At 36.3% G+C, this 24,940-nt stretch overlaps 1 protein-coding gene across 7 annotated transcripts; it reads left to right on the top strand.

Annotated features, from left to right (window-relative positions):
- The first annotated feature begins 7,698 nt into the window (after positions 1-7,698).
- Positions 7,699-20,054, top strand: LOC131430943 (ubiquitin carboxyl-terminal hydrolase CYLD). 7 transcript variants are annotated; one of them, XM_058596248.1, is made up of 10 exons: positions 7,699-7,955; positions 8,548-9,022; positions 9,320-10,352; positions 14,057-14,378; positions 14,433-14,623; positions 16,969-17,123; positions 17,188-17,406; positions 17,569-17,803; positions 18,352-18,690; positions 18,742-20,054. In XM_058596248.1, exons 1-10 carry the CDS (start codon positions 7,903-7,905, stop codon positions 18,933-18,935), a joined length of 3,216 nt encoding a protein of 1,071 aa, XP_058452231.1. In that variant the 5' UTR covers positions 7,699-7,902; the 3' UTR covers positions 18,936-20,054. The 7 variants fall into 7 exon arrangements, with proteins under 7 accessions (XP_058452231.1, XP_058452234.1, XP_058452233.1 ...); XM_058596251.1 differs by having other exon boundaries at positions 7,700-7,955; positions 8,421-9,022; XM_058596250.1 differs by having other exon boundaries at positions 7,700-7,962.
- Positions 20,055-24,940: the final 4,886 nt, after the last annotated feature.

Genomic DNA, 24,940 nt, shown 5'->3' with positions numbered 1-24,940 from the left:
AAGGTAGAATGTGGGTAAGACGATAATATAATAGGAACTGGCAATATTTCAGATTAATTTAAGCTGCTTTGACGTACACACTTAAAACACAGAGAACAGACACCCAAGTAGAGATTTCAATGTGTGTAAGTAATTTAACGATAGTTTTAAAAAGCATTCACCAAGTAGCAATTATCCTATAGAGGCGCACTTTTTGCTGACGATTTCGGTAATAAAATAACTGACGATTGTCAAATTTGAGATTAGCAATTTTATCTTTTGCCGAGATAATTACCGAGTACTCGGCGATGCAAATCTCGGCAATTATTTTGCTGAGATTCAGCCAACAAAGATAAGTTTGTAGTGATGAAAATTTTTGACGTGAGTCTTATTTGCGTTATGGATAAGTATTTTAACATCATAATTAAAATTGTACACAAGACTGCTAAGGTTTGAAAATCAGCAGCCCAACCAATCCTGTTCTGATTATAACTGCAATGTGCACTTTTAAATTAACTAGACTATAAATTTCAAATAATTATTGAGTTTGTAATTTTCAACGAACAGTATGTCTGGTAAAGTTCTACACACTAACATTTTCAACCTGAGCTTATTGCAACAAATCATAAACATTCATTTTTTGCGTGGTAAGAACCTATTTATTATACGAAAACGCGAGAAAATCTTTATTATTTTTATATGTGGTTTGCTTTCATGCAAATATCTACAAATTATTATAAGAAAGAACATGACTTAATGTTCCTGTAATATTATGTGTAATGCCAATATTGAAAATAACGATTACCTATCTAGTAAGTGAATGTGATATGAACACTCATTTTTATTAACATTTTATCTATAAATCACGTAACTCTCACTGGAACAGATTTCAATAAATTTATTTGATAATTTCTGCTTGAGACTAAATAAAATCGTTTGCTTTCGGAATGGCTCACAGATTGATAATGTTAATTTTGCTTGTTGATACTGCACTGATATAATTGGACTGGCCGTTTATTACACCCAGCAATTGTTTTAACTTTTAATATTGCACTGGTTATTATTATCATTATCTAACAGCTATAGTCCTGCGGAGTCCTTTGCTGTATCAAGCATACGTCTCCACATTACTCGGTCCATGACTGCTCGTCGTCCGCCACTCAAGGCACGGATGCTTCTGATATCATCCTCCACTTGATCGATCTACCTTGCTCGATGCTCTCCTCTTCTTCTTGTACCAGTCGGATTAGATTCAAGAACCATTTTCACTGGGCTGTCGTGCGACATCCTTATGACATGCCCAGCCCATCGTAGACGTCCGATTTTAGCTGTCCGTACGGTGGTTCTCCTAGCAGCTGTTACAATTCGTGATTCATACGCCGTCTCCACGTTCCGTCTTCCATCTGCACTCCGCCATAGATGGTCCTCAGTACCTTTCTTTCGAAAACATTGAGGGTGCGTTGGTCCTCTGCCAACATAATCCAGGTCTCGTGGCCATAGAGAACAACCGGTCTAATGAGCGTTTTGTAGATGGTCAATTTCGTGCGGTGGCGTACTTTTCTCGATCGAAGGGTTTTTCTGAGTCCAAAGTACGCACGATTCCCTGCCAAAATACGTCTCTGAATTTCTCTGCTGGTGTCATTATCGGCGGTCACCAGTGAGCCCAAATACACGAACTCGTCAACCACCTCGATATCGTCACTGTCTATCAATATTCGTGGTGGGAGGCGCAGTGTTTCTTCGCTAGAGCCTCTTCCTCTCATGTATTTTGTTTTTGACGCATTCATGGCCAGTCCGATACGCCTAGCTTCAGCTTTCAGTCCGATGTAGGTTTCCGTCATCTTCTCAAGGTTACGTGTCACAATATCAATATCGTCAGCGAAGCCAAAAAGTTGTACGGACTTTCGGAAGATCGTGCCACTCGTGTCGATCCTCGCTCTTCGAATCACACCTTCCAGGGCAATATTGAACAAGATACAAGAAAGTCCATCTCCTTGACGTAGCCCTCTCCGAGAAGGGACTCGAGAGTGTCCCAGATACTCGGACGTAGCACATCACTCTATCCATCGTTGCTTTGACCAATCGCGTCAGTTTATCCGGGAAACCGTATTCGTGCATGATCTGCCATAGCTGTTCTCGATCGATTGTGTCGTATGTCGCTTTGAAGTCAATGAATAGGTGATGCGTGGGTACGTTTTATTCACGACACTTCTGGAGTAATTGTCTTATCGCGAATATGTGATCCGTAGTGGCGCGGGCTCCAGTAAATCCCGCTTGGTACGGCCCTACGAATTCCTTAGCTATTGATGATAGACGACGGCAAAGAATTTGGGAGAGTACCTTGTAAGCGGCGCTCAGCAATGTGATTGCACGGTGATTGCAACAATCTCGCTTATCGCCCTTTTTATAGACGGGACATACCACTCCATTCCTGCGGTACAATCTCCCCCTCCCAAATCTTAGAAATCATCCAGTGCAGCGTTCTAGCCAGTGCCTCTCATCCATGTTTGAGTAGCTCGCCTGGTAAGTGTTCCCGATTCGATAACCTAGTACGGATGAAGAAGTGCTACTAACGGCGAACCGTATATTCCTCCAGCCGTCTTCAAGAGTCGCCGCGCCAAACTGCTCTTCCGTTGGTAGCACTAGCTCCAGTTGTTGCGGGTATTCCTCTGCAGTACGAACGCTACGTATACAAACCGCGACAAAGTAGTGGTCAGAATCAATGTAGGCACTGCGGTAAGTGCGGACATTGGTGACGTCGGAGAAGAATTACCCGTCGATGAGAACGTGGTCGATTTGATTTTCCGTATGTTGATCAGATGATCTCCAGGTGGCTTTATGGATATCTTTGCGGGGGAAGAAGGTGCTTCGAACTACTATTCCTCGGGAGGCATCGTTGACCGTTATCGTTTGTTACCGCGTGCAGGCTCTTCAGCCCGACCACGGGTCTGTACATTGCCTCCCGGCCTACCTGAGCATTCATGTTGCCGATGACGAGTTTTACATTCCGCCGTAGACAGCTGTCGTAGGTTCGTTCCAGCTGCGCGTAAAATGCTTCTATCTCGTCATCGGGTCTCGTCTCATGTGGGCAGTGCACGTTGATGATGCTGTAATTGAAGAAACGGCCCTTGATCTTCAATACGCATATCCTATCACTGATTGGCTGCCATAAAATCACGCGCTGGCGCATCTTGCGCAACACTACAAATCCCGTTCCTGGAACGCTGTTGGTGCCACAGCTCTCGTAGAAGGTAGCCGTTCGATGTCCACTTTTCCACACCTTCTGTCCCGTCCAACAAAGTTCCTGCAGTGCTACGACATCGAAGCCGCGGATTTGAAGCTCATCATGCAGCATTCGGTCGTATCCGTACCAAGCGATTTGCAGTTCCATGTACCAAGCTTCCAATCGTAGTCCTTAGTTCGTCGCGCAGGTCTTTGCCGATTATTCCGAGTCGTATTTCTAGCTTGATTGTTCCTAACTTCCTTTTTCCGGGCGACTTGTTAGGCCTGCACCAACCTCCTGTCTCGCCGGAGGGCTATCGGGTCAGCACTGTTTAGAGTCCCACACTGACACAAGGACGGTAATCAGTCGCTCCTAACATGAAGAGCAGACGCTGTTTTGAGCCGCCCCAACATGGGGAACAGAAGCTCGGGTAGGCTAGCTCTGTAAAGAGAAGGCAAGCCCCCCTTCTCTGTCAGCATACGACCAAGGTCCCACCGGGGTTGGTTACCCGATCTTTCCTATGGTTACTCGTACCCCAGCCGGCACCGCGGGGAGGTAGGGATAGGAGTTACTGGACAAGAGGCTAAGAACCACATTGGGGCCTGAATTGCACATTGTCCAGTCGTTTACCAACCAATTGCGCTGGTGCATTGAAATTGAAATCAAGTGCAGAAGCACTGCTCGTTTAAAGATGATACTTTCAGAGAGAGCTGTCAAATTGGTGGGAAAATTTTTATTTGATTCATGTTTTCAACGATATCTAATAGTAACGGGAATTTTTTTTTAAATCATAACAGATATAAAACAAAAAAGCAAGACTCTTTGCAAGCGTATGAGTAATATAACAATGTGTGCGTAAAATCAAATTCCGACGCTTCTTTTCCTGATTTTAATCAAAAAATCTTCCATATGGTCGAAAAACAAACCAATCAGTTCATTCTGCTTAAAATTGCAATTTCAGAAAAGCGAAAATCGTAAAACTCTTCCGTTTTCCTAAAAACTGCCTAATAAAAATTATTTCAGTTTCAGCTTACATCTACTGACACATTTGATTAGCAACAAACACATTCCTATATGGATTTCCTCTTGCAGAAATTAATGCGATATAAAGATTTACGTACCTTCTACAAGCAAACCCGCAAAATAGAAACCTTTATACCATGTTCACATTAGCGCTGATATCACCTGATATACCGAGATGATATGCATATCATGTCGAAGTGTTCACATATGATCGAAATGATATCGTTTGACAATCAAGTTGTCATATTGAATGTTCCCATTAGGAGTAAGATCAATAATAATGCTTTTCTCTCCTACAATTCAATCAATAATTGAAGTCTCGCATTTATCGGTCTCCGAACGCCAATACTCTATGAGAAAATCAAAATTATAATGATTGTTTATTGTCACTCTCAAAGTGAAGTTCATAAATGAGTGCGATCAATGCCATTATCCGTGTTGCTCGACATGATATCGTACATAATATCTCGCTAAAATGGTCATACGCCACGTCATTACATTCTCACAAAGTCATTATTTTCACAGTCACTATTTTTCCGAAAGTGTATCAAACGTTATAATACAGATACGTATTTCAGAATGTTATTTATATCCTTCTTCAGTGTATCGGTTTTATAAGTTCAGTGTATCGGTTTTATAAGTTTCAATAAACTTATAAAACCGATACACTGAAGAAGGATGTAAATAACATTCCGAAATACGTATCTGTATTATAACGTTTGATACACTTTCGGAAAAATAGTGACTGTGAAAATAATGACTTTGTGAAAGTGTAATGACGTGGCATAGTGGAATTCATCGGTACAACAACAGTACTATTAGTGAGAATATTCTACTAACAGCTCAAACAGAAATTTAGTAAAATAATTTGATAATCATCGTGAAAAATGTTCCGAACAGTGTTTATTATCGCAGAGAATTCCACAATTTGGCTCTTCTGAATGCGAGAAATGAATGCTGTACAGCATTTTGACAACTTCTTCCAATGAAGAATGCAAATCCGAAATTAAATATTCGACATCGAAATTCTATATTTTTCTATTTTTGTGTTCGTCGGGACCGCCCATTTGTGAAAAAGCTACAAACGAAATCACGTAAAAAGAAAGCTCTTAACAACAATTGGTAGAGTTTGGAAATAATCGGCAGTGCGAACAGATGTGTTGCAGTTCTTTCGCAATGCCAGTTTCGCTTCAAACAAGAACGATTGCGCCATAACACTTCTGGTCTTTGCATTGGAGGAAAAGAAAGAGAAAAGTGGAAAACGATTGGGAACATTATACAAAATCAGCCGTTCTAATGGCTCTAAACGTATCTAAAGAAGTATTAATATTACTTTCCTTGCAAATTGAAGGTAAACATTCGAAATGCAAATCGGTGAAAAATCGAAATTAGAATGTGTGCGAGCCGAAGTCAAAGTTTGTTGGGGGTTCAATCTTACACTGAGGTAAACACATTTTTGACTCATAATCATACGCTGCGGAAAAAGCATACAGAGTTTTGTGAGCTACGAACGTATGAACCAAGTAGAAGGCAGTTCCATTACGTGTTAAAATTTTTCTAAATGGTGTTATGCATTTCTTAACTGTTCTCTTGGCTTTGCAGTATTTTTTATTGCACATATGTCTTCAATAATTGACACCATACGGCTCGACAAAATTCACTGAGTATTTGCGACATACTCACACTAGCATTCACCACACAACCACTGTAAATAGTCACACCAAATCATTCAATAGATATTATTCTTAAATTTCATCTACCAAACAGCCGATTTATTTAAAATGTTGTACACTAAACTTTCAAATAATCTGACACTTACAACGTAAATGTCAGATAAATGCTTAAAAACTGATGAAAGTACTTTGATAACAACAGATTTCACTAAACCGAAAAAATTAGCAAAGAAACGCCAAACTAGGGTAACAGAGATATTTTGGCCCACTTTTGGATTGATTTTATTTTGGCCCACTTTGTAAACATATCCACCAAATGTTGTTATATCTTTGAAAACCCCTTCCGCAATAAATAATTTAATGTGATTAGCTTCAATGCAACATGAGTTACTTAAAATCGATCAAATCCATAAAGTTTGTGAGGTGCGCCAAAATATATGAAGTGGCCAAAATATCTCTGTTACCTTATTGTTGTTTTCGTTGACTCATAAAAAATCCTTCCCCAGTCTTCGTGCTTGAGCTAAATGATGTTGTTCGACGATCCCTAATTCCATTATCTGAGAACAAAAACATTATGAGACATATTAATAGAAATGAAAATTTACTTCGTGAATTTCACAAAAGTATACAATAGTAAGTGACAGCCCAGTAACAACTATGACTGGTTATACAGTTTCTTCAAAACTCCAACAATTCATTTGAATATACTTACTGGCAACAAACTCTCAGATATGTTGTTCAAGACCTGTTTCAATCTGTTCCACGAAGACATGCCACCATTTTGCTCCAAACTTTATAAAACCATTTTGTTTCAAACTTCATAAATACATGTTTTACACTCAATATTTCCGCAATTGTCAGGGAATAAAAAGATTACTAAGAAGACATATGCATCAATATGGCGACACTTCAAAATGACATGTTATGATATTGGTCATAAAGTTACATACTTTCTTTTTACCAGCAAAACATTCTGTATAAACAGGTCTACACTTAACATTAAAATGTGAGAACATTTGCCTAAGTATATCACAGAGAACAGACATCCAAGTAGAGATTTCAATTTGCGTAACGTATTTAACGGTCGGTAAAATCTCCTGTAGCAATTCTTCTGTAGAGGCGCTTCGAGCAGCCCTGTAATCCCTTATGGGCTCTTGCGTTCGAGCTTTCATATACAATGAGAATCCATGCGTGCAAAGTCGTGCGCAACGGTGATTTGTAACGGATATTTACCTGTATGCTGTACACAACTTTTTTGAAAAAGTTTTTACTACCTTTGATGTCTGTTCTCTGTGGTCATATGACGAAGCACTTTACATCTATGTGCTATGCTTTTGAAGCAGAAATGGAGTGAAATAGATTTTTAGTGCGTTTGGAAACTTGATATTATTTCTCGGTTGATTTTTCATTAGGGCGTATAAGCAAGTGACAGTTTCTCTTTGTTTACTTTCTCTTCTATTAATTACCAAGCAGTTTCCACGTTTATCACTCAACTCTTTGATACCCGAAACATTCGACTTTCAAACAGAATAGTGATATCAAAGAAAATCTTTTTAATCACATCACAATAATCGAAAGAGAGAGTGATTGAAGAGAAATTGTCACTTGCTTATACGCCCTAATGAAAAATGAACCGAGATTTTGGAGAAACACATTTTAAAAAAGTGTGGATTTTTAGCAGTGTGTTTTGAGAATTTTTCGTTTACACAACCACATGTAGATGGCAAAAAAGACAGTGCGTGAAACTTTCCGATTTTACACACATATGCTCTGATTGTATATAAATAATGCGTCTTTTCGTGTGTTTTGCATTACTTCTGTTATTGATTGTAATTCAATATCAATATCCATTCATAAGGGTATTTTTGTGTGTAACTGTATGTATGGCAGTTCAGTCATCGACGAGTTGTCATAAAAAAGTTTCGCTTCAACTGTGAAAAAGATACTCTTGGATACTACATGTAATCATAACTAATCTACTAAATTTTGCAAAGTGATTCACGTATGGAGGCATGTATTTGTCAAAATATAGCCAACAAAATCAATACGTTTTCTTGGTAACTAGTAAGTTGGTGATTCATCTAAACATGTGTTCAGAATCAGCTTGTTGTTTTTCCCATTGTTTATCTATCAAATTATCTTAGTTTTTTCTTTGTTTTTGTAGACGTAGATGTGTAACATCAGCTCTCTAAAGAAAATTTACATTTTTTTCCAAGAATTCTAATATCCAATATATTGTAGAACTTAGAATAATCAAGGACAAATCTCATGAAAAATATTTTGGAGGTTTCTTTTAACAAATACGGTTTATTAGAGCATGATTTAGTATTTGTATATTATTGTCGAACATTAGCATGTTTTGAAAAAGAATATTAGTATGTAAATTGATGATCGCCAGAAATTTTCAAAATTCCTTTGAAACTAGTTGGGTATTGGGAATAAGGCTTTGTATAAATACATGCATGAATTTTTATGAATTGATTTTGTTTTGTACCTAATTATCATTTAATTTTTTTTGGCAGGCGTTAGTTTAGCTGGTAAAAATTTTTATTTTGTATCGCAACTAAATTTTTACATGTCCGACTGCTTGAAGTAAGAAACCAGAGTGCAATTACTGCAACATAAATGTTTTTCAAAAAAACTGCATAGCAAAATGTCTCATTTCGCGGTAAGCGCGGAGCTTATTCAAGCGAAACTAGTGTCCTTGAGCGGCTTGAGATTCGAAGACAATAATGGAAACACAATCACAATTGAACCCGGAATGACGGTACGGATTATGGAGCAACCATCGGCGAAACTGGCAATAGTATGCATCAAGGACTTTTATAGCTCAGACGACAAAAAGTACGATGAACCACGGTTTCAGTGCCAACAATCATCTCTGATTCCTGTAACGGATGATGTATGGCCCTACGTAATAGCTATTCTAGACCCACAAGAACGGCTTGATTTCGTCAAACAACCCAAGCGTTTAGATCAAGTTAAACAGCTTCGAACGGAAAACTTCGTGAAGGTTTCCGGTCGTGCCTTCGGCCTGCCAGATATGAAATATGAATGCATCATTCGTTATATAGGTACTGTACAAGAGATAGGACCAGGCTATTATCTAGGCATGGAAATGACGGTAATTTTTTTCTTCATATATACATTATGTTACATATATCCCTTGTATTGATGCTATTTTCTAAATTTGTGCATTTGAGTTTTGTTCGTGAATTGGCTGTAATGTCTATTTAATTATTAGTATTTTGGATTCGATTGGATATTAACTATTTATTATTAAATTTAGAACGTCAGGAGTTTTGTTGAAATTACCGATTAACTATTGTAGAGTTGTTACCAGCGATATATCTGATAGTGTAAAAATACGTGCTATTTTCATATTTTAACCGATCTAACTTCAGCTTGCATGCCATTGTAGGACCCGAATGACGGTGAATCGCCTCAGAAAGATGACCTATTATTTGTATCTAAATACATGCAATCGTCGCCACCACAATCGTCCTTTATCCTTGCAGCAAATTGGCTTGAACTAAACGATTTTGGTAGTTCCAATAACTTCAAACATTCCAAAAAAACTTTCATTGATGGTTTGTTCTGTGGTGCAAAAGATCAGATAAATTTAAAACTAAAAAAACGCAGCGGAAAACGAAATCTAGAATCATATAAAGCTGCAAGTGATTCTCGCAACGATCATTCGATACGATCGTTTACACCTGAACCGGGAGGTCATAATCGAAACTCGGTTGATTTTTCTTTGAACAAACTGCAAATGGACCAAAGGAATCAGAAAAGAATGGCAGCATCTGTATCCAGTCCAAACCTTTCTAAGCAAGACAGCAGTAGTAGCACAGGTAGCTCTAGTAGAATAAACAACAGTCATCCTATTGATCGTATGAATGAAGAATTACGATTTGTCGATAGTCAAACGGAGGACAGTCACCGTTCAGGAAAAAGCTCCCAAAATAGTTCCAACAATAGTACATTGGTATTATCAAAATCACGTAAGAAATCACCTAAACAAAGCACTTTTATGAGCTTAGAGGATCGAGACATCGTTGTCATTGATAAAAGTGACATTAAAGAAGCAACAAGTAGTGAAAGTGACGTGATAATAGTTGATCCTCCAGCAACTCTATCAGAATTTCCGGATCAAACTTATGTTGATTTCAAAGACCTTGTGGGAAATAGTTGGCCCGTTGCCGCGGGAGAAGTGGCCACAATTTTGAATAGTGATAAGAAAAAGCAAACATACTCGAACAATGTTTCAAATGGTTCGAACATCGGGGGATACAGCAGTAGTAGCAGTAACAGCACAAATAGCAATCAGCTTACTGGTAAATATGAACGCAACAGATCATTTAATCCGTTGAGTCATATAGGGAACTCAAAGCCAGCGGATATATCCCGGAAAAAAGAACAAAAGATTATGGTTGATGCAACTACTATGGCAAGTAAGTATTAAACTGTGAACAAATAATTACACAAATGCACTCTGAGGTACTTTTTTATGCCAATTTCCGAAGTTGTATGGTTTTCTATGCGGGTTTCCGAAGTTATTTAATTTAAAATGTTGACTATGTTGTCTTCATTTGGGGGTTTGGTACCTCGTGGGTAGCCAGTTTGTGCAAAGTGCACATGACTTATTTCTAGTTTTTACGTTTCGTCTTCGACTCATCAGTGCATCAGCAGATTATGTTGAACTGCTGATGCAAAACCCCCGGATCAACATAATCCGCTGAGCAGACGTAAAGTTAATGCATTTTGCAAAATGCATTAACTTTACGTCTGCTCAGCGGATTATGTTGATCCGGGGGTTTTGCATCAGCAGTTCAACATAATCTGCTGATGCACTGATGAGTCGAAGACGAAACGTAAAAACTAGAAATATGTTGTCTTGTTTTTTTTTATTTTTAAAGTTCATTCAAATACTTTTTTTAATATATAATAAGATATTCGATAAAATCAGGTTGGTAGAGAATTTACTATTTTCATATAATATATCGACGAACAACTACTCATTGAAGTTTACTGTTCAGATATCGACCTATTGATATTGTATTGCAGAACTGCATATACCGGCAAGTAACGTTGGTTTTGAATGCGCATGATCAGAGTGCAATGATTTTCGAATTCGAAAACATGTATTCAAGATTCCTATAAAAGTAACTGTATAAAAAGAAAACTCCCGTTACAGAACAAAACCGACGACTTCGTGAAAAGCGTGTAAAACATGTGTAGTGCTAAAAATAGTTAGTTGTTCGAATCGCTCCCGATCTGACATCTCAAATTCGTTCCGCAAATAGAAGTAGTGCATTTCTTTTATACTTCTTCATTCTACCGTTCATCGATAGTGCTTAGTTGCAAAAGAGGTCTATCCGGAGGTGTCGTTGAATTTATCACTAAATATCATAAATATGCGATTGCTCGCAGGTTTTTCATTCAAATATATTTTAATCGGATTAATGTTTTACATCTGTCACTAAGCTGCGTTTGAGTTACGGGTGTTAAAATTGTGTCTTTTCACGCATGTAATATTGGCATTAAAAATAGATTCTCTGTAAATAAATTGTATGAATCGTGTAATGATTAGATTTGATAATCTGTTTAGTAGATGATTGTTGGATAATTGAATAAATATTGTTCCGAAACGCATAATGGTTCCGGTTAGTGATCAAGAGCTTTTGGACAATATTCCGTTGACGGTGCTGGAACATTTCGACTGGCGTGAAGACTTCGAACAAGTTAATTCTGAAGGTTAGGCAACAATAAATTTTTCAACGCATTAGGTATTAAAATCATTACGTCGAAGTAATCGACTAACTCATTTAAACTTTGCGACAATATAAAAATGAATCGCACAACCGGAATCTGGTGTTTTTTTTTGCATTAATAATACATATTAACAATGACGTGAACAGCATAATATAGATTTACAATAGTCCCGGCTTATGGTAATGATTTCATTTGCTAAGTATTCTAATGAGTTTGAAGTCAGTTTTGAACCTAGTTTCAACGTTATTGAATTGAAATTTGAGTCAGTTTCGAATCTGATTCTTATATCGGGTTTTATCGAACAAAATAAGACATTGATCGTTGATTTAAATCAGGCTTCCATTGTTTCAAACTAAAGACTGTACTCGCAACTTAACACCATCCTATTTCTCACATACTTTCTTTGAATCCTTGTCGTTTCTGAGGACTTCCTAGATTTCCGGAGCTGATCCTTTATTTTGTATTTTTGGATTGGGCGAAGCTTCTGGCGAGTTTGGCAGATTTGTCTCCTTCGACGCAAAAACAACATTGTTGGCTTATACCATCGTTGACTTAGTCCGAGTTGGCGGTTCAATGCATAGAGCGCTGGTCTTACGAACCAGTTGTCGTATGTTCTCGAGCTCCGGCCTAATGAAGTCTGTTGAAATTAGAAGGTCAAATTCCACAAAAGGAGTGTAATACCAAGGCCAAGGCCTTGCCTTTGATTTGGCTTCGTACTACTCAATAACCGGTTTCACGTAATGGAAGACAGACAGGTCTTTCGTCTCACGTTCGTCTTAGAGTCGTCAGTGCATAACAGTTTATGTTGAACTGACGTCACGAATGAACAAGCATTCATTTTTGACATTTCAGCGGTACTGTTTACAAACAAGCTTAAACAAAAATCGAAGAACACATCATAAACAATCATCTTTACACCGTGCAAATAGTCACTTCTATTAATAAATCTCAGAAACAAATCGTATACAATCGTGAACAAATGTTTTAAAGCTCTATTTAGGCGATATGGACCGTAAATTGCCTAATCCAATTTGTCAACAGACAAACAAAAAGATTTCTGTTTACAATTAGTACTGCTGAACTGTCAAAATGTGTTCAACCGATTGAGGTTAGCAGTGACGGTAAAAAACCTAATTAGGTTTTGCACGAACATGACATAACCTCACAAAATGAACAGAATGAACTTTTTTTTGACAGTTGACGTGTATTTGTTTACAGTTTAAAAATTCATCAAAGGTTCATCGTGTGAATTTAAAAATTGCAAGTCGCCTCACACTAAACAGATTTACTCAAATATCGCTCCTTGATGCTGTGAACACATACAGGGCAATCTTTTCAGTTCTTTTCACTGTAGAACAGGTTTTTAACAGACACTTTTTCGTCATTTCTCAATTTTAACTTTGCATTTGTAAAACAAAACAAGTACACGGCAACTGTCAAAGATGAACTGTTCATTTATGTGAGGTTATGTCATGTTCGTGCAAAACCTAATTAGGTTTTGCACGAACATGACATAACCTCACAAAAATGAACAGAATGAACTTTTTTTGACAGTCGACGTGTACTTGTTTACAGTTTAAAAATTCATCAGAAGTTCATCGGTCGAATGTAAAAATTGCAAGTCGCCTCACACTCAACAGATTCATACATATATCGCTCCTAGATGCTGGAAACACATACAGGGCAATCTTTTTAGTTATTTTCACTGTGGAATACGTTTTCAACAGGCACTTTTTCGTCATTTTTTCAATTTTTAACTTGCAGTCGCAAAACAAAACAAGTACACGGCAACTGTCAAAGATGAACTTGATTCATCGGCAATTCATTTATGTCGTCATCGTGCAAAACCTAATTAACACGAATTAGAATGAACGCAATGAACACATAAACAAACCACTGATAGCTGTCAAAATTGATTCATTTCGTTCATTTTTGTGAGGTTGTGTTATGTTCGTGCAAAACCTAATTCAATTTAGAATGAAGACATAAATAAACCACTCATGGCTTTCAAACGGTGTTCATCCGGCTCATTTTGTGAGGTTATGTCAAAGTCGTGCAACACCTAATTTCCGCCATGGATTTTTGGTGCCCTTTTTGTCTGGCTCTTTTAGAACCATCCTAATCTCATTTTTCAGGCGCAGATGTCGCTGCAGTTTTGCGACGAAATGCCAAACGTCCACTCTGGGTGAATCCCCAATTAGAAAATTTAATATAGTTTTTATTTGAGCATTATTTAAAAACGAACAACTAGAAATGGCTGTAGTTATAAGTTTCATGTTGAATCTATATCGGCAATTTAGAATAGAAATCATTAATCCATTATTTTGTATTTTGCGCTCTTCGAACATACTTCATGGAATTTCTTACGAATCGTCGTGCTTAGAACCTAACGATGGATTGTTACAAACTCTTGATAATAGTAACAACATACCTCATACCTCGTCATCCCAGTCGGACTCATCGGATGTGGCTATACAACCGTCGCCGTTAAAGGAGGTACCGGATAACCCTATCCTTGAAATAGGTTCAATGGTCGAAGTTGGTATTGAAAATATAGATTTGCATGGTGTTATTCGATGGATAGGGCCGCTACACAGTCCGGGAACAAGTAGTAGTAACACTCGTGTTATGGTTGGTGTAGAACTGGAAGATGACCAGGTAGATTCAACCGTTGAGACTACAGACGGCGTTTATAATGGCGTCAGGTGCGTATTGACTTTTTTTTTAAATATATTTAGGATAACTTTTCTACTCTGCAGATTATTCAAATGCCCATCGAATCGAGCGATATTTGTGTATCCATTACAATGTAACCTAGACCGACGCTTTCAAGACTTTGAACCGACCTCACCAATTCCTCCGAAAGTTGTTGCTTCAACATCAAAATCGGATGCAACGTTATTTGGTAAAGTGGATTGTCCTGTTGTAGAGGGTGCTGTGCCACCATTGAGTAAGTATGAAATCGTTTGCGTACATAATGAATTTCGACGATTTCAATATTAAAATCTTTCGCTTCCGAAAACCAAGTTAAAGGAAATCGACCTCCCCAAACGCATACGTAATACAGTACACGAATGCCATTGCGTACGCTCGGGTAAAAAACCTCAACTCTTTCCTCTCGATGAAAACAACATACATTTTTGAATATATCAATCTTTGAAATATGAGGAAGGTCATGCACGTGTACATCAATGGCATTGTTCTTTATATTAGTTATCCTACAACCAGAAATCAGTGGAGAAATTATTATGATTCCAATTGAACTGTCAAAAGCGGTTCCAATCGGCATGTTTACAGTTGCCTTGCTGCTCGTTTATCACCATCAGTAAAGAGTATTCATGCCAAATAATCAGTAGAGGAAGGGCGGCAAAAAGGGACAATTTGATTGTTTTTCATTTGAAATGAGATATTTTTTGCGTATAAAAATTTGCGCTTTATCTCGTTTTCGCTTGATGCCAAACCTAACCTAGATTCCATCCTGACTGCTGTCAAACCGCTTGTTTGAAGCTAGTTTCGAACTTAGTTTCAACGTAATTGAGCTGTAAAAAGAGTCAGTTTCGAACCTGATTTTTACATTGTGTTTGCTCACACCCCCGTTGCTAAAAGTGCGAACTCAACTCAGTTTCGTAAAGTGTTTGTTTGATGAAACTACCCTAAGTCAGCTTCAGTTTCAGTCTTAAACGAAAACGACATTAGTGATTAATAACCCGACTAAAAGTATTTTCAACTTTAATATTCGTTACGTTAGAAAAACTTTTTTTTTACTTTGCTTTGCCCCACAAAATATCATGATAATGCCGGAGCAAGCAAAACTTCAAATGACTGAGCTTGGACATTCAGTTTCAGTCTCAAACGAAAACGACATTAGTGATTAATAACCCGACTAAAAGTATTTTCAACTTTAATATTCGTTACGTTAGAAAAACTTTTTTTTTACTTTGCTTTGCCCCACAAAATATCATGATAATGCCGGAGCAAGCAAAACTTCAAATGACTGAGCTTGGACATTCAAGTGATAATGAATCTAGTTGGTCTCATTGGTTGTCCCGGGTTGGTGGTTCATTGCATAGGGCGCTGGTCATACACACCAGTTGTATGTTCGAGCCCCTTCCAGGTGTACTCTTAGTGACAGTATGATCTATTACCAGCCATGCAATGGTTCTTCTGTACGCTTATGAATTGGCAGCGAAGTTTGTTTAAACAGAAGGTCAAATTCCACAAGTTTGTTGAAACAGATGGTCAGATTCCACAAAAGGAATGAATGCTGTGTTTTGGGTCTCATTTGAGTATGACAATAAAAGTTAATTGAATGAATTGAAATTAGTTGATAGGGAATTGCCAGAAATTTCTTTTCCATCAATCAATTTCATTCGCAAATGAAATTTTTCTGCACTGGTTTCACGTTGAGCGCTGTGCAGCACCCGACTTTGCCTCAAAGATACATTTTTTCTGACTCGTTGAATATACGATAATGATCGGAAACGAAAATTATAATACGTTATCTTTGTTTTCAATATGGATTGAGATAACTTACGTACGATTGAAAATCTCGAACGGATATAATGATGCACCGAAACAAAATACTCGTGTCATAGAAATAATACTTCTGCAAGAAAACTCGAAAACGCATGATAAAATTCTGGTGTGTTTCAAAACAAAATTTCTATTTTTCGGTAGATGGTTCCATAGTCTAGAAAATATATCAAGCCCTGTTACGCATACCTAGTTTTGTTCGAATTCAGTAACTGGGTATGATTTGTTCAACTGCAGCTATTCTCCCTTTTTAAGGTGGTATTATAATTTTTCCGTTGATAAAATTCCAATTTCACTTACCGAAAGTTGAATGCTGCTCTTTTAAGGTCAATAATAATTGACCTTGGTCGTGAAATCGGCAGTGTCGTTCCTTTTATTCTTTAATTTTGCTCATCTCACGATACTGTATTGTACGTCCCATTGCTCACCATATTGTATTGTACTTTGTTTCTATCACCGAGACCGTAAGTGAACTGATGAATGAAATTATTATTTCAATTTTTTTAGTTAATTTCTTAAGCAAGCAAGTCTTTTGAGCCCACGATAGAAACGAGCCAAGTGTTGATTCTTTCGATTGTCTAATGCTTCTAGGTACAAGGAAATGGATTTGTGTATAAACTAAATAATACAGCAAGCTTTTCTCTAAAAGTACAACTTTGAGATTAAATATAAGATGGTTTTCTCCAAACATTGAAGACCCCAGTTTTATTTATGTCTTCCATATTAATTACACATTTTTCTTTTTTCTTTTCTGTTCTATAGACATTATATCGCAAGATGATTTGGAAGCAATTTGTGGACAGTTTAAAGGAATTCAGGGTCATCACAATTCATGCTATTTGGACGCTACACTTTTCGCTATGTTTACATTCACTAGTGTATTCGATTCGTTATTGTTTCGACCACGGGAACCTGAGGTTGGTTAGAGATTTTGTTTGATTCACATTGCGTTATAAATGCATTAATATTTTGTTTTCACAGGATAACCTTGGATATGAAGAAGTGCAGAAAGTGCTTAGAGAGGAAATTGTTAATCCATTAAGAAAAAATCACTTTGTCCGAGCAGATCGAGTAATGAAATTACGACAGTTGCTGGACCGACTCAGTTCCGTTACCGGATTAACCACCGAAGAGAAGGATCCAGAAGAGTTTCTTAATAGCCTGTTAGCGCAGATATTGCGAGCGGATCCCTTTTTAAAAGTAAGAACTGCTTCCACAATCAAATATTTCTTAACAGTGGAGTTTATGAAAACTTATTCTCCTTGAAATTTTTTTGATTTGAAACGTTATAAAGGTTACATAAAGTATTTGTGTACAGTGATTTTCGAACATTATTAATATTAATTTTTATTTCTTAAACAGCTAAGCTCAGGTTTGGACACATTTTACTATCAACTTTTTGTGGAAAAAGATGACCAGTTGAAACTTCCCTCGGTGCAGCAACTATTTGATCAAAGCTTCCTTACATCGAACATAAAACTGAAGGAAGTGCCATCCTGTTTAATTATTCAGATGCCCCGATTTGGGAAGAATTTCAAGATGTATTCGCGAATACTACCCTCGCAAGTCCTTGACGTTACGGATATAATTGAAGATTGTAAGTAGCTGTAAATGACTCAAAATTCTAGATTAGAGACAATGAGGACTGCACTCAAAAAAAAATGCTACAGACAAAGTTGGTTTATTTAACCTCTTTGTACTCAATACTACCTATCAAATTCAATAAAACCAAATCAATAAATAAAACGATTCACCTGTGGAAGTAGCATGGATTTTCACACTCCGAGAACAGACAATTTTTTTTGAGCACTTCTTGCTTGAAGGCTATTTCGATAATCGCTTGACAGATTTGCACATGTAAACATTACAGTCTAAACTAGTATTTTTCCAAGATTTCATCAATTTTTACCCATCTAATAAACAATTATACACCAAAGAAAGTTTCATTTTTTACATGTCATGTATCCCAGTATATCAACAAAAAATAATATTGAACAATAGTTTTCCCGAGAAATATTGCGTTCATGAACAATCTCTTATTTACGTCAATATATACATCTGATTTTTGGAATTACTTGCTGAATATTATTTATACCCTGAATTGTAATTGTAATTGTTGGTAGTAACTTTTTTTTCTCCTTATAGCTCCACGGCAGTGTACAGTGTGTGGAAAGCTTGCAGATCATGAATGTCGCGAATGCTTCGGAATGATGCAGGGCGGCGTAGGGTTGGAAAGCACTGCATTCTGCAAGAAATGTCTTGATACTGCACACTCTCATAATAAACGACAAAATCATAAACCAATTCCATTGACAGTGCCAAAGGATTTCGAGTCTATGGCTGAACACTGTCCTGTTCCACGACTTTTCATGGAATTATTTGCCGTCGTATGTATAGAGACGTCTCACTACGTTGCTTTTGTAAAATCAGCTTCCGGACAGGATGCGCCATGGGTATTTTTCGACTCCATGGCCGATAGAAGAGGTACTGATGGAATATATCATAAAGCTCATTTTGATCACATTGATATTTTAGGCGAACAAAATGGGTACAACATTCCGGAGATGATTCCGGTTCCTGATTTACCACATTGGCTATCTGAAGATGGCGCACGCCAGCTAAATGAAACAGCAATCAATGATAGAATGTTACCGGAACATGCGAAACGGTTGCTCTGTGATGCATATATGTGTATGTATCAGAGCACAGACGTGATGATGTACCGTTAGGAGTATCACTATATTCCACCTTTTCCTTACCATTTTAAAATCCCTTATCAAACTCTTACCTCCCTGAACATTACATACCTTGGTGTACCTATAAATGAACATATATTCTTACGAAATTATAGTTTCACTCTATTAGAAGTGAATGCAGTGAAAGAAATTAAGGTTTTTCGATGATGAATTTGAAAAAAAATATTTACATGGTACCTAGATACAAACTTTAACCGAAAATTTCCCAAAAAGGTTATAAATTTGGTGAATGCAATACACAAAACAACAAGTTCAAAAGTATAACGCAAATAAAAAAAAGTGAAAAGACAAAACTGTGAACATCATAAAAATATTTATGCCAGCTTGTTGTAGAATAATTGTGGTCATTACTAGCTAAGATTACTATATATGTTTGCCAATCTTAAAACAGTAGGATTCTATTCCGTAAACATACTTGAAAAACTAATAACAACAAAAACGCAACAGTAGCTTTAATTAAAATTTAGTCGGGAGCAAGCAATGGTGAAACGGTTTGTTGTATTGATTGTTGTCCGCGATCTCAGAGGCTGTTTGATTCAAACTAGAATTTACAACAAAGAAAAACTATTGCTTAATGAGTTTTGCGTAATTCAATGTTGAGATTTATGACAAACTATTGGTACTAAGCAAGTAGACAGTGGATGCTTTACACTCCTCCGCTTGTGACCGGAATGGAACAAGCAAATGTTATGCAAATAAATATCATTTATTAAATGGACTAAACAATGCTTCAGGAAGAGCAATTTGTGGCAAAGCAAGTATAATAAAGCTATTTAGTCTGTTTTACATCGAAAACAATGCAATATTATTCGACAACTAAAGGATAGTCTGACCAATAACATTCCGAAGAAACTGTGGTATGTTGTATACATTTTGAAATGATTTGAACCTGAACAAAATATTAAACTACATTCCAGATACGGACAAATAACACACCAACGAAGCGCATGTATTGTTAAAAACTACACTAAATCATTTCAAACTGTTTACAGCTTAAATGCTACAAATAAATCTTAGTTTATTTGTCAATTTGAATATACAGTCTTACCAAATGTTCATGCGACCACCAATACAAAGGCGAGCAAATGAAAATTTCGTTTTGAAACAATTAATAAAAAGATGACGAGCCCTACTCTAATCGACTAATTTGTCGATCCAAAAATTGAGAACATATCCAAATTACTTGGTTTTGGAGACCGAATGATAATTCAATCGATAATGTGGAATAAAAATAGATATTCTTTAATCGATCAAATTGGTTGTGGTATTGTTTAAACAATTGTTCTACGATTTTAGTTTCTGAAGATTTTAGCGAATTATGAGTAAATTGTGCAAAAAATTGTGAAAATAAGTGCACCAACTTTTTTCGGAGATGGCTGAACCGATTCCTGAATATTATTTGGATACGACTTCCGGTTCCGGAATTATGGGGTGAAATGTGCAAAAAATTGTGAAAACATTTTCTTTATGGGGTAAAATGTGCAAAAAATTGTGCACCAATTTTTTTCGGAGATGGCGTGACCCGACTGATTTTTACAAACTTAGATTGAAATGGAAGGTCTTGTGGTCCCATACAAAATTCCTGAATAATATTTGGGTCCGATTTCCGGTTCCGGAGTTATGGGGTAAAATGGGCAAAAAAAATTAAAATATGTTCTAATTTTTCTCATAGATGGCGCCGCTGATTTCTGGGTGGCAAGTGAATTAGCGATTTCAATTTCCCGGTTTTCCCGGTGCGCGAGACTAAAAATTCCCGATGTTTTTTAATTACCAAAAAAACATCGAGAGTTGAGAAATAAGCATATTTCGGGTATCTCCTTGGAACTACAATTAAAACTCTCATCCCTAGTTTGTCCAAACGATTATCTTCTGAACTAACAGTACCATCCAGCCCAATGTATTCCATCTTTATTTTGTATTTTACTTCGCCAGTAACTTCGATGTAACAATAGGATTAAAACAAGAAACATATCTGGCCAACGGTGATGAAAGTGATCAGTCTTGTATTTCACGAAGGAATGAAGCATCAACATTATTGCAATTTTCTTGAAAAAACAATTTAAACATCTTGCTTTTTCCAATAATGCTCTTAAGCGCAGTTTTCGCATCATATTCGACGATTATTGGTGGTGTTTTGTAGTTTTTCAGAAATATCATCAGTTATTTGAAAGCCTAATGATGAAAAATTAAATTTAAAGTCTTACAATTAAAATAAAATAATTATTTTTCGAACTATTCAATCTTTTTCAAGACTACCACTGAATCAGTCTTTTAAAGGCTATCTGGAAAATCAGTCCTTCTTAAAAGTGTATTCTAGAAATGGACAAAATCGTTCATTTCAAAGAACTGTTGAAAACTTGATAGTTGTACCGAAATAATTAGTTCTATTGAACCGTTCTTTCGTTTTTCTAAAATTTTGTATGTTTCTTTGAAAATAATATGAGAGCTATAAATTATATTTTGTAGTAAACAGATTCAATAATACTAAAGCCTTTTTGCATGTGTTCTACCAATAATCATTCTCTTTAGTATACATTTTAAAGTTCGCGAACTTCTACCAGATTCCTCAAACCAGCAAACGTTTCGAAAGACTATTCTATTGAGAAAAGCTATCGTTCTTCAATAAAGAACTCCAGTACACTCAATCTTCGAGGAAAACTAGTTCTTTTGGACCGTACGCGGACGGACCCTATTAGAGGGGAGTACTACAAAAGGCCGAAATACGAAAGGCGGAAAAACGAAAAGCCGAAATACAAAAAGCCGAAAACACAAAAAGCAAACCGTTTGCCCGTTGAAAGAATCGTTTCGGCTTTATGAATTATTCAAGAAAATCTTCGGCTTAGCGGCTGTTCACAGTCAACAAAACTAAAATAAATTCTCAATTTTTGATAGCTGCTCATTTTCTCTATGTGTTTCTACTACAATTGTAACACTAGTAGACGAAACAGTTTTTCAGGTCGGAATGAAATTATTTTCTAAATATACTAAACGTTAGAATTCTTACCAAATACGTTGTACCACAATCATAACACACAACTCTATAAACTGGTAAAAAATTAGATCAGCAAAAAAGAACGAACAAAGGTGATCACGAAAGACAGTTGTTGGTAGAGGAATAATGAAAAAATCAGCTGTTTTTCAAAGTAGGGCGAATCTTACAAAAGTAAACAAATCGAGTTACTCTCTCCTACCAATAAATGCTTCAAAATCCTACAATTTTGCCTAAAAATATGGTTTCTAAAAAATCTCAATTTTACCATACAAAGAACTATCAAGGGCGAAACTGTCATTCCATTTGTTTATGTTAGTTTCGCCCTCCGTGTTCCATGCCAACAAACAGGGCGATACTTTAATTGCTAGAAAGGAAGGCGAAACTATTTATTTTCTTTATTTTAGATGGTTTACGAACCTTTTACTACTGAAAATAGTAAATGAGACGATAAAATTACCTTAGATTTATCTTAGTCGCAAAAACCAACCAATTTCACAAAAAATGCGCAAGGGCGTAACTTCATAATTCACACAGGAATCATAAAAGTAAACAGAGCTAAGCTCTTTTTATATTGATCTACTCTGTAGGTATAGAAGGAAAGGATGCCAGATTTAAATAAATATCTTTTCTACTCAAGTAGAAGAAATCAATTTTTTATAACTAATATGTAGTTTAATCATAGACAACAAGTGGATTACCGCTAACAATGTAACTTTTTCGTGAGAAAATTATTGTAAATCACTTACTCGCCATTATATATATATATATATATATATATATATATATATATATATATATATATATATATATATATATATATATATATATATATATATATATATATATATATATATATATATATATATATATATATATATATATATATATATATATATATATATATATATATATATATATATATATATATATATATATATATTTCGGCCTGTTATGCTTCGGCTTTCCGAAATTTCGGCTCTATGTGGTAGATAAGAACATCGTCGGCCTTATGTATTTCGGCCTTTCGTTATTCCGCCTTTCATATTTCGGCCTTTTTTTAGACTCCCCTCTAATATATTCCAATACTTTTTTAGCCTGGTATAGTAAAATGTTAAAAATTAACAATGAATGAACAACACTCCTCCCTCAAACCCGATTGTTTCAAACAACCAGTGGCGTTTCATGACAAAATTGATGGGTTGCGCACTGCTTATATGGTATGATATCAGAACCGTTTCGACGTTGCAACTGAGACAGCAATTTGTTTTCATCTGCCATAAGCATAAGCCACTGAAGCCTCTCCTGAATGTGTACATACAAGTTCTCACAGAGCCTATTTGGTCAGTTGTGCAGTGCACGAGGTGGACTAGAGGTCATTGCTAACGAATCAGAGTTGGGTTCTGGCGAGAGAACAAAATCCTTCTAGACTTCTTAAAATGTACGCTTGTCACTTTGGAAAAACAACAATCTATGCCTCTAGTGACTGAGATGATCTAAATTTGACTCTCCTATCATCGACACTGAACAAGCTCTTACGAACTCTGAAAACCCAATTTCAGCTGTCAAAGAAGGAAATCAAATATTCCTTGCAAACGGTGGATAAAATGAAAGTCGACAGCTTTGTCGATTTTGCGAATCCTATTGAAATCAGTACCAAGATTACTGAACAAGTATTGTCACAATTTGACATTACTGAGACAAACACCTCGATTCTGTATTTCGTTTGAATCGGATTGTTCGATCGAATACGAATTTTTGCATTCTGTAGCTTGATCGAGTTTGAGTTTTCCATACAAAAGCATCACTCGATCGAATTACAGAATGCAAATTTTTATATTCGTTTCAGAAAATCAGATTCGATCGAAATACAGAATAGGGGTGAAATTTTTGTGAAATTGGGGAAATCATTGGCTGGCAACTAAAAACACGGCCCCTACGAATTCTTAAAAAAATTATCGAACCTGTTACCTAATGTTACTTCTACCATTATTCATACTTATTCTGAAATTTGAAGAAAAACACTATGAATGGTCTTAAGTGCAAATGACAGTTCCTCTTTCTTTCAATTATTACGGTCCTATAGGCAATCCTTCTATCTTACACTTTGTATAGAATTACGACTGAAACTATCAACTTTCGATCTGCTGTTAAACATTATAATTTAAAGAGAAAATAAACAAAAAGAAACTGTCATTTGCACTTGAATTCTTTTCTATACCCCGATTCTGCAATCCGACGGATTTGTGATACGAACGGATCTACACTTTCGTTCGAGTTCGAATTTTGCATTCTTTTTTCCGTTCGACTTGTATGTTTCGTTCGTGAAACATTTGAAATTTCGAACACTGACCATCAAAGTTGTCAACATTACTTACACGTTCTATATTATTTATATTATTCATTTCTTAGTAAATGAAATCGTCACATTTCTTAGTAAATGAAATCGTCACACAAATTAGAACGATTCTAAACCGTACATAAGTATTACGCACGCAAGTCGATCAAGTAATGTTCGAAAATTCAACAACTCGAACGAATGATATTCGAGTTCATACTCAACTCGAACGGAATGCAGAATGGAAATTGCACATTCGATCGGAATATTTCGAATCGATCGACGTACAGAACAGGGGTGCTAATATTTGTCAATTTTTAATAGAAATCCAGCAGAAGCATCCAAATTATCCTTATTTTTCATTATGAGCATTGATTATGCTGTTATTGATGACAACTAAGAAAGTTCTTATTGATTTAAAATTGCTGAGGTGTTGGCTCCATTTTCAATGGATTATGCACCATTAAACCTGTGAGGGACAATCAGAATTTTCAAAACTTGTACTGAACTTCTAGTTCAAATACAAAATGGCCTTCATCTTTTCATTTGTTGTATCAGGAAAATCATGACGCTGAAAATCGTTACTAAGATTAGGATTAGGAAATTTTTTCCCGGATTCGCAATAAAATTCCCGACTTTTTCCCGGTCACT

The sequence above is a fragment of the Malaya genurostris genome, chromosome 2, assembly GCF_030247185.1.
Source record: "Malaya genurostris strain Urasoe2022 chromosome 2, Malgen_1.1, whole genome shotgun sequence".
NCBI classification, from domain to species: Eukaryota; Metazoa; Arthropoda; class Insecta; order Diptera; family Culicidae; genus Malaya; species Malaya genurostris.
This window is presented reverse-complemented; position numbering and strand designations above follow the sequence as displayed.

Excerpts from the sequence above, each read along its gene's own strand:
- LOC131430943 (XM_058596248.1), top strand. The coding sequence starts at position 7,903 with ATGGAGGCATGTATTTGTCAAAATATAGCCAACAAAATCAATACGTTT. Across the intron at positions 14,624-16,968 it reads GGGTGCTGTGCCACCATTGA|ACATTATATCGCAAGATGAT; the intron begins GTAAGTATGAAA and ends TCTGTTCTATAG. Across the intron at positions 17,124-17,187 it reads TTCGACCACGGGAACCTGAG|GATAACCTTGGATATGAAGA; the intron begins GTTGGTTAGAGA and ends TTGTTTTCACAG.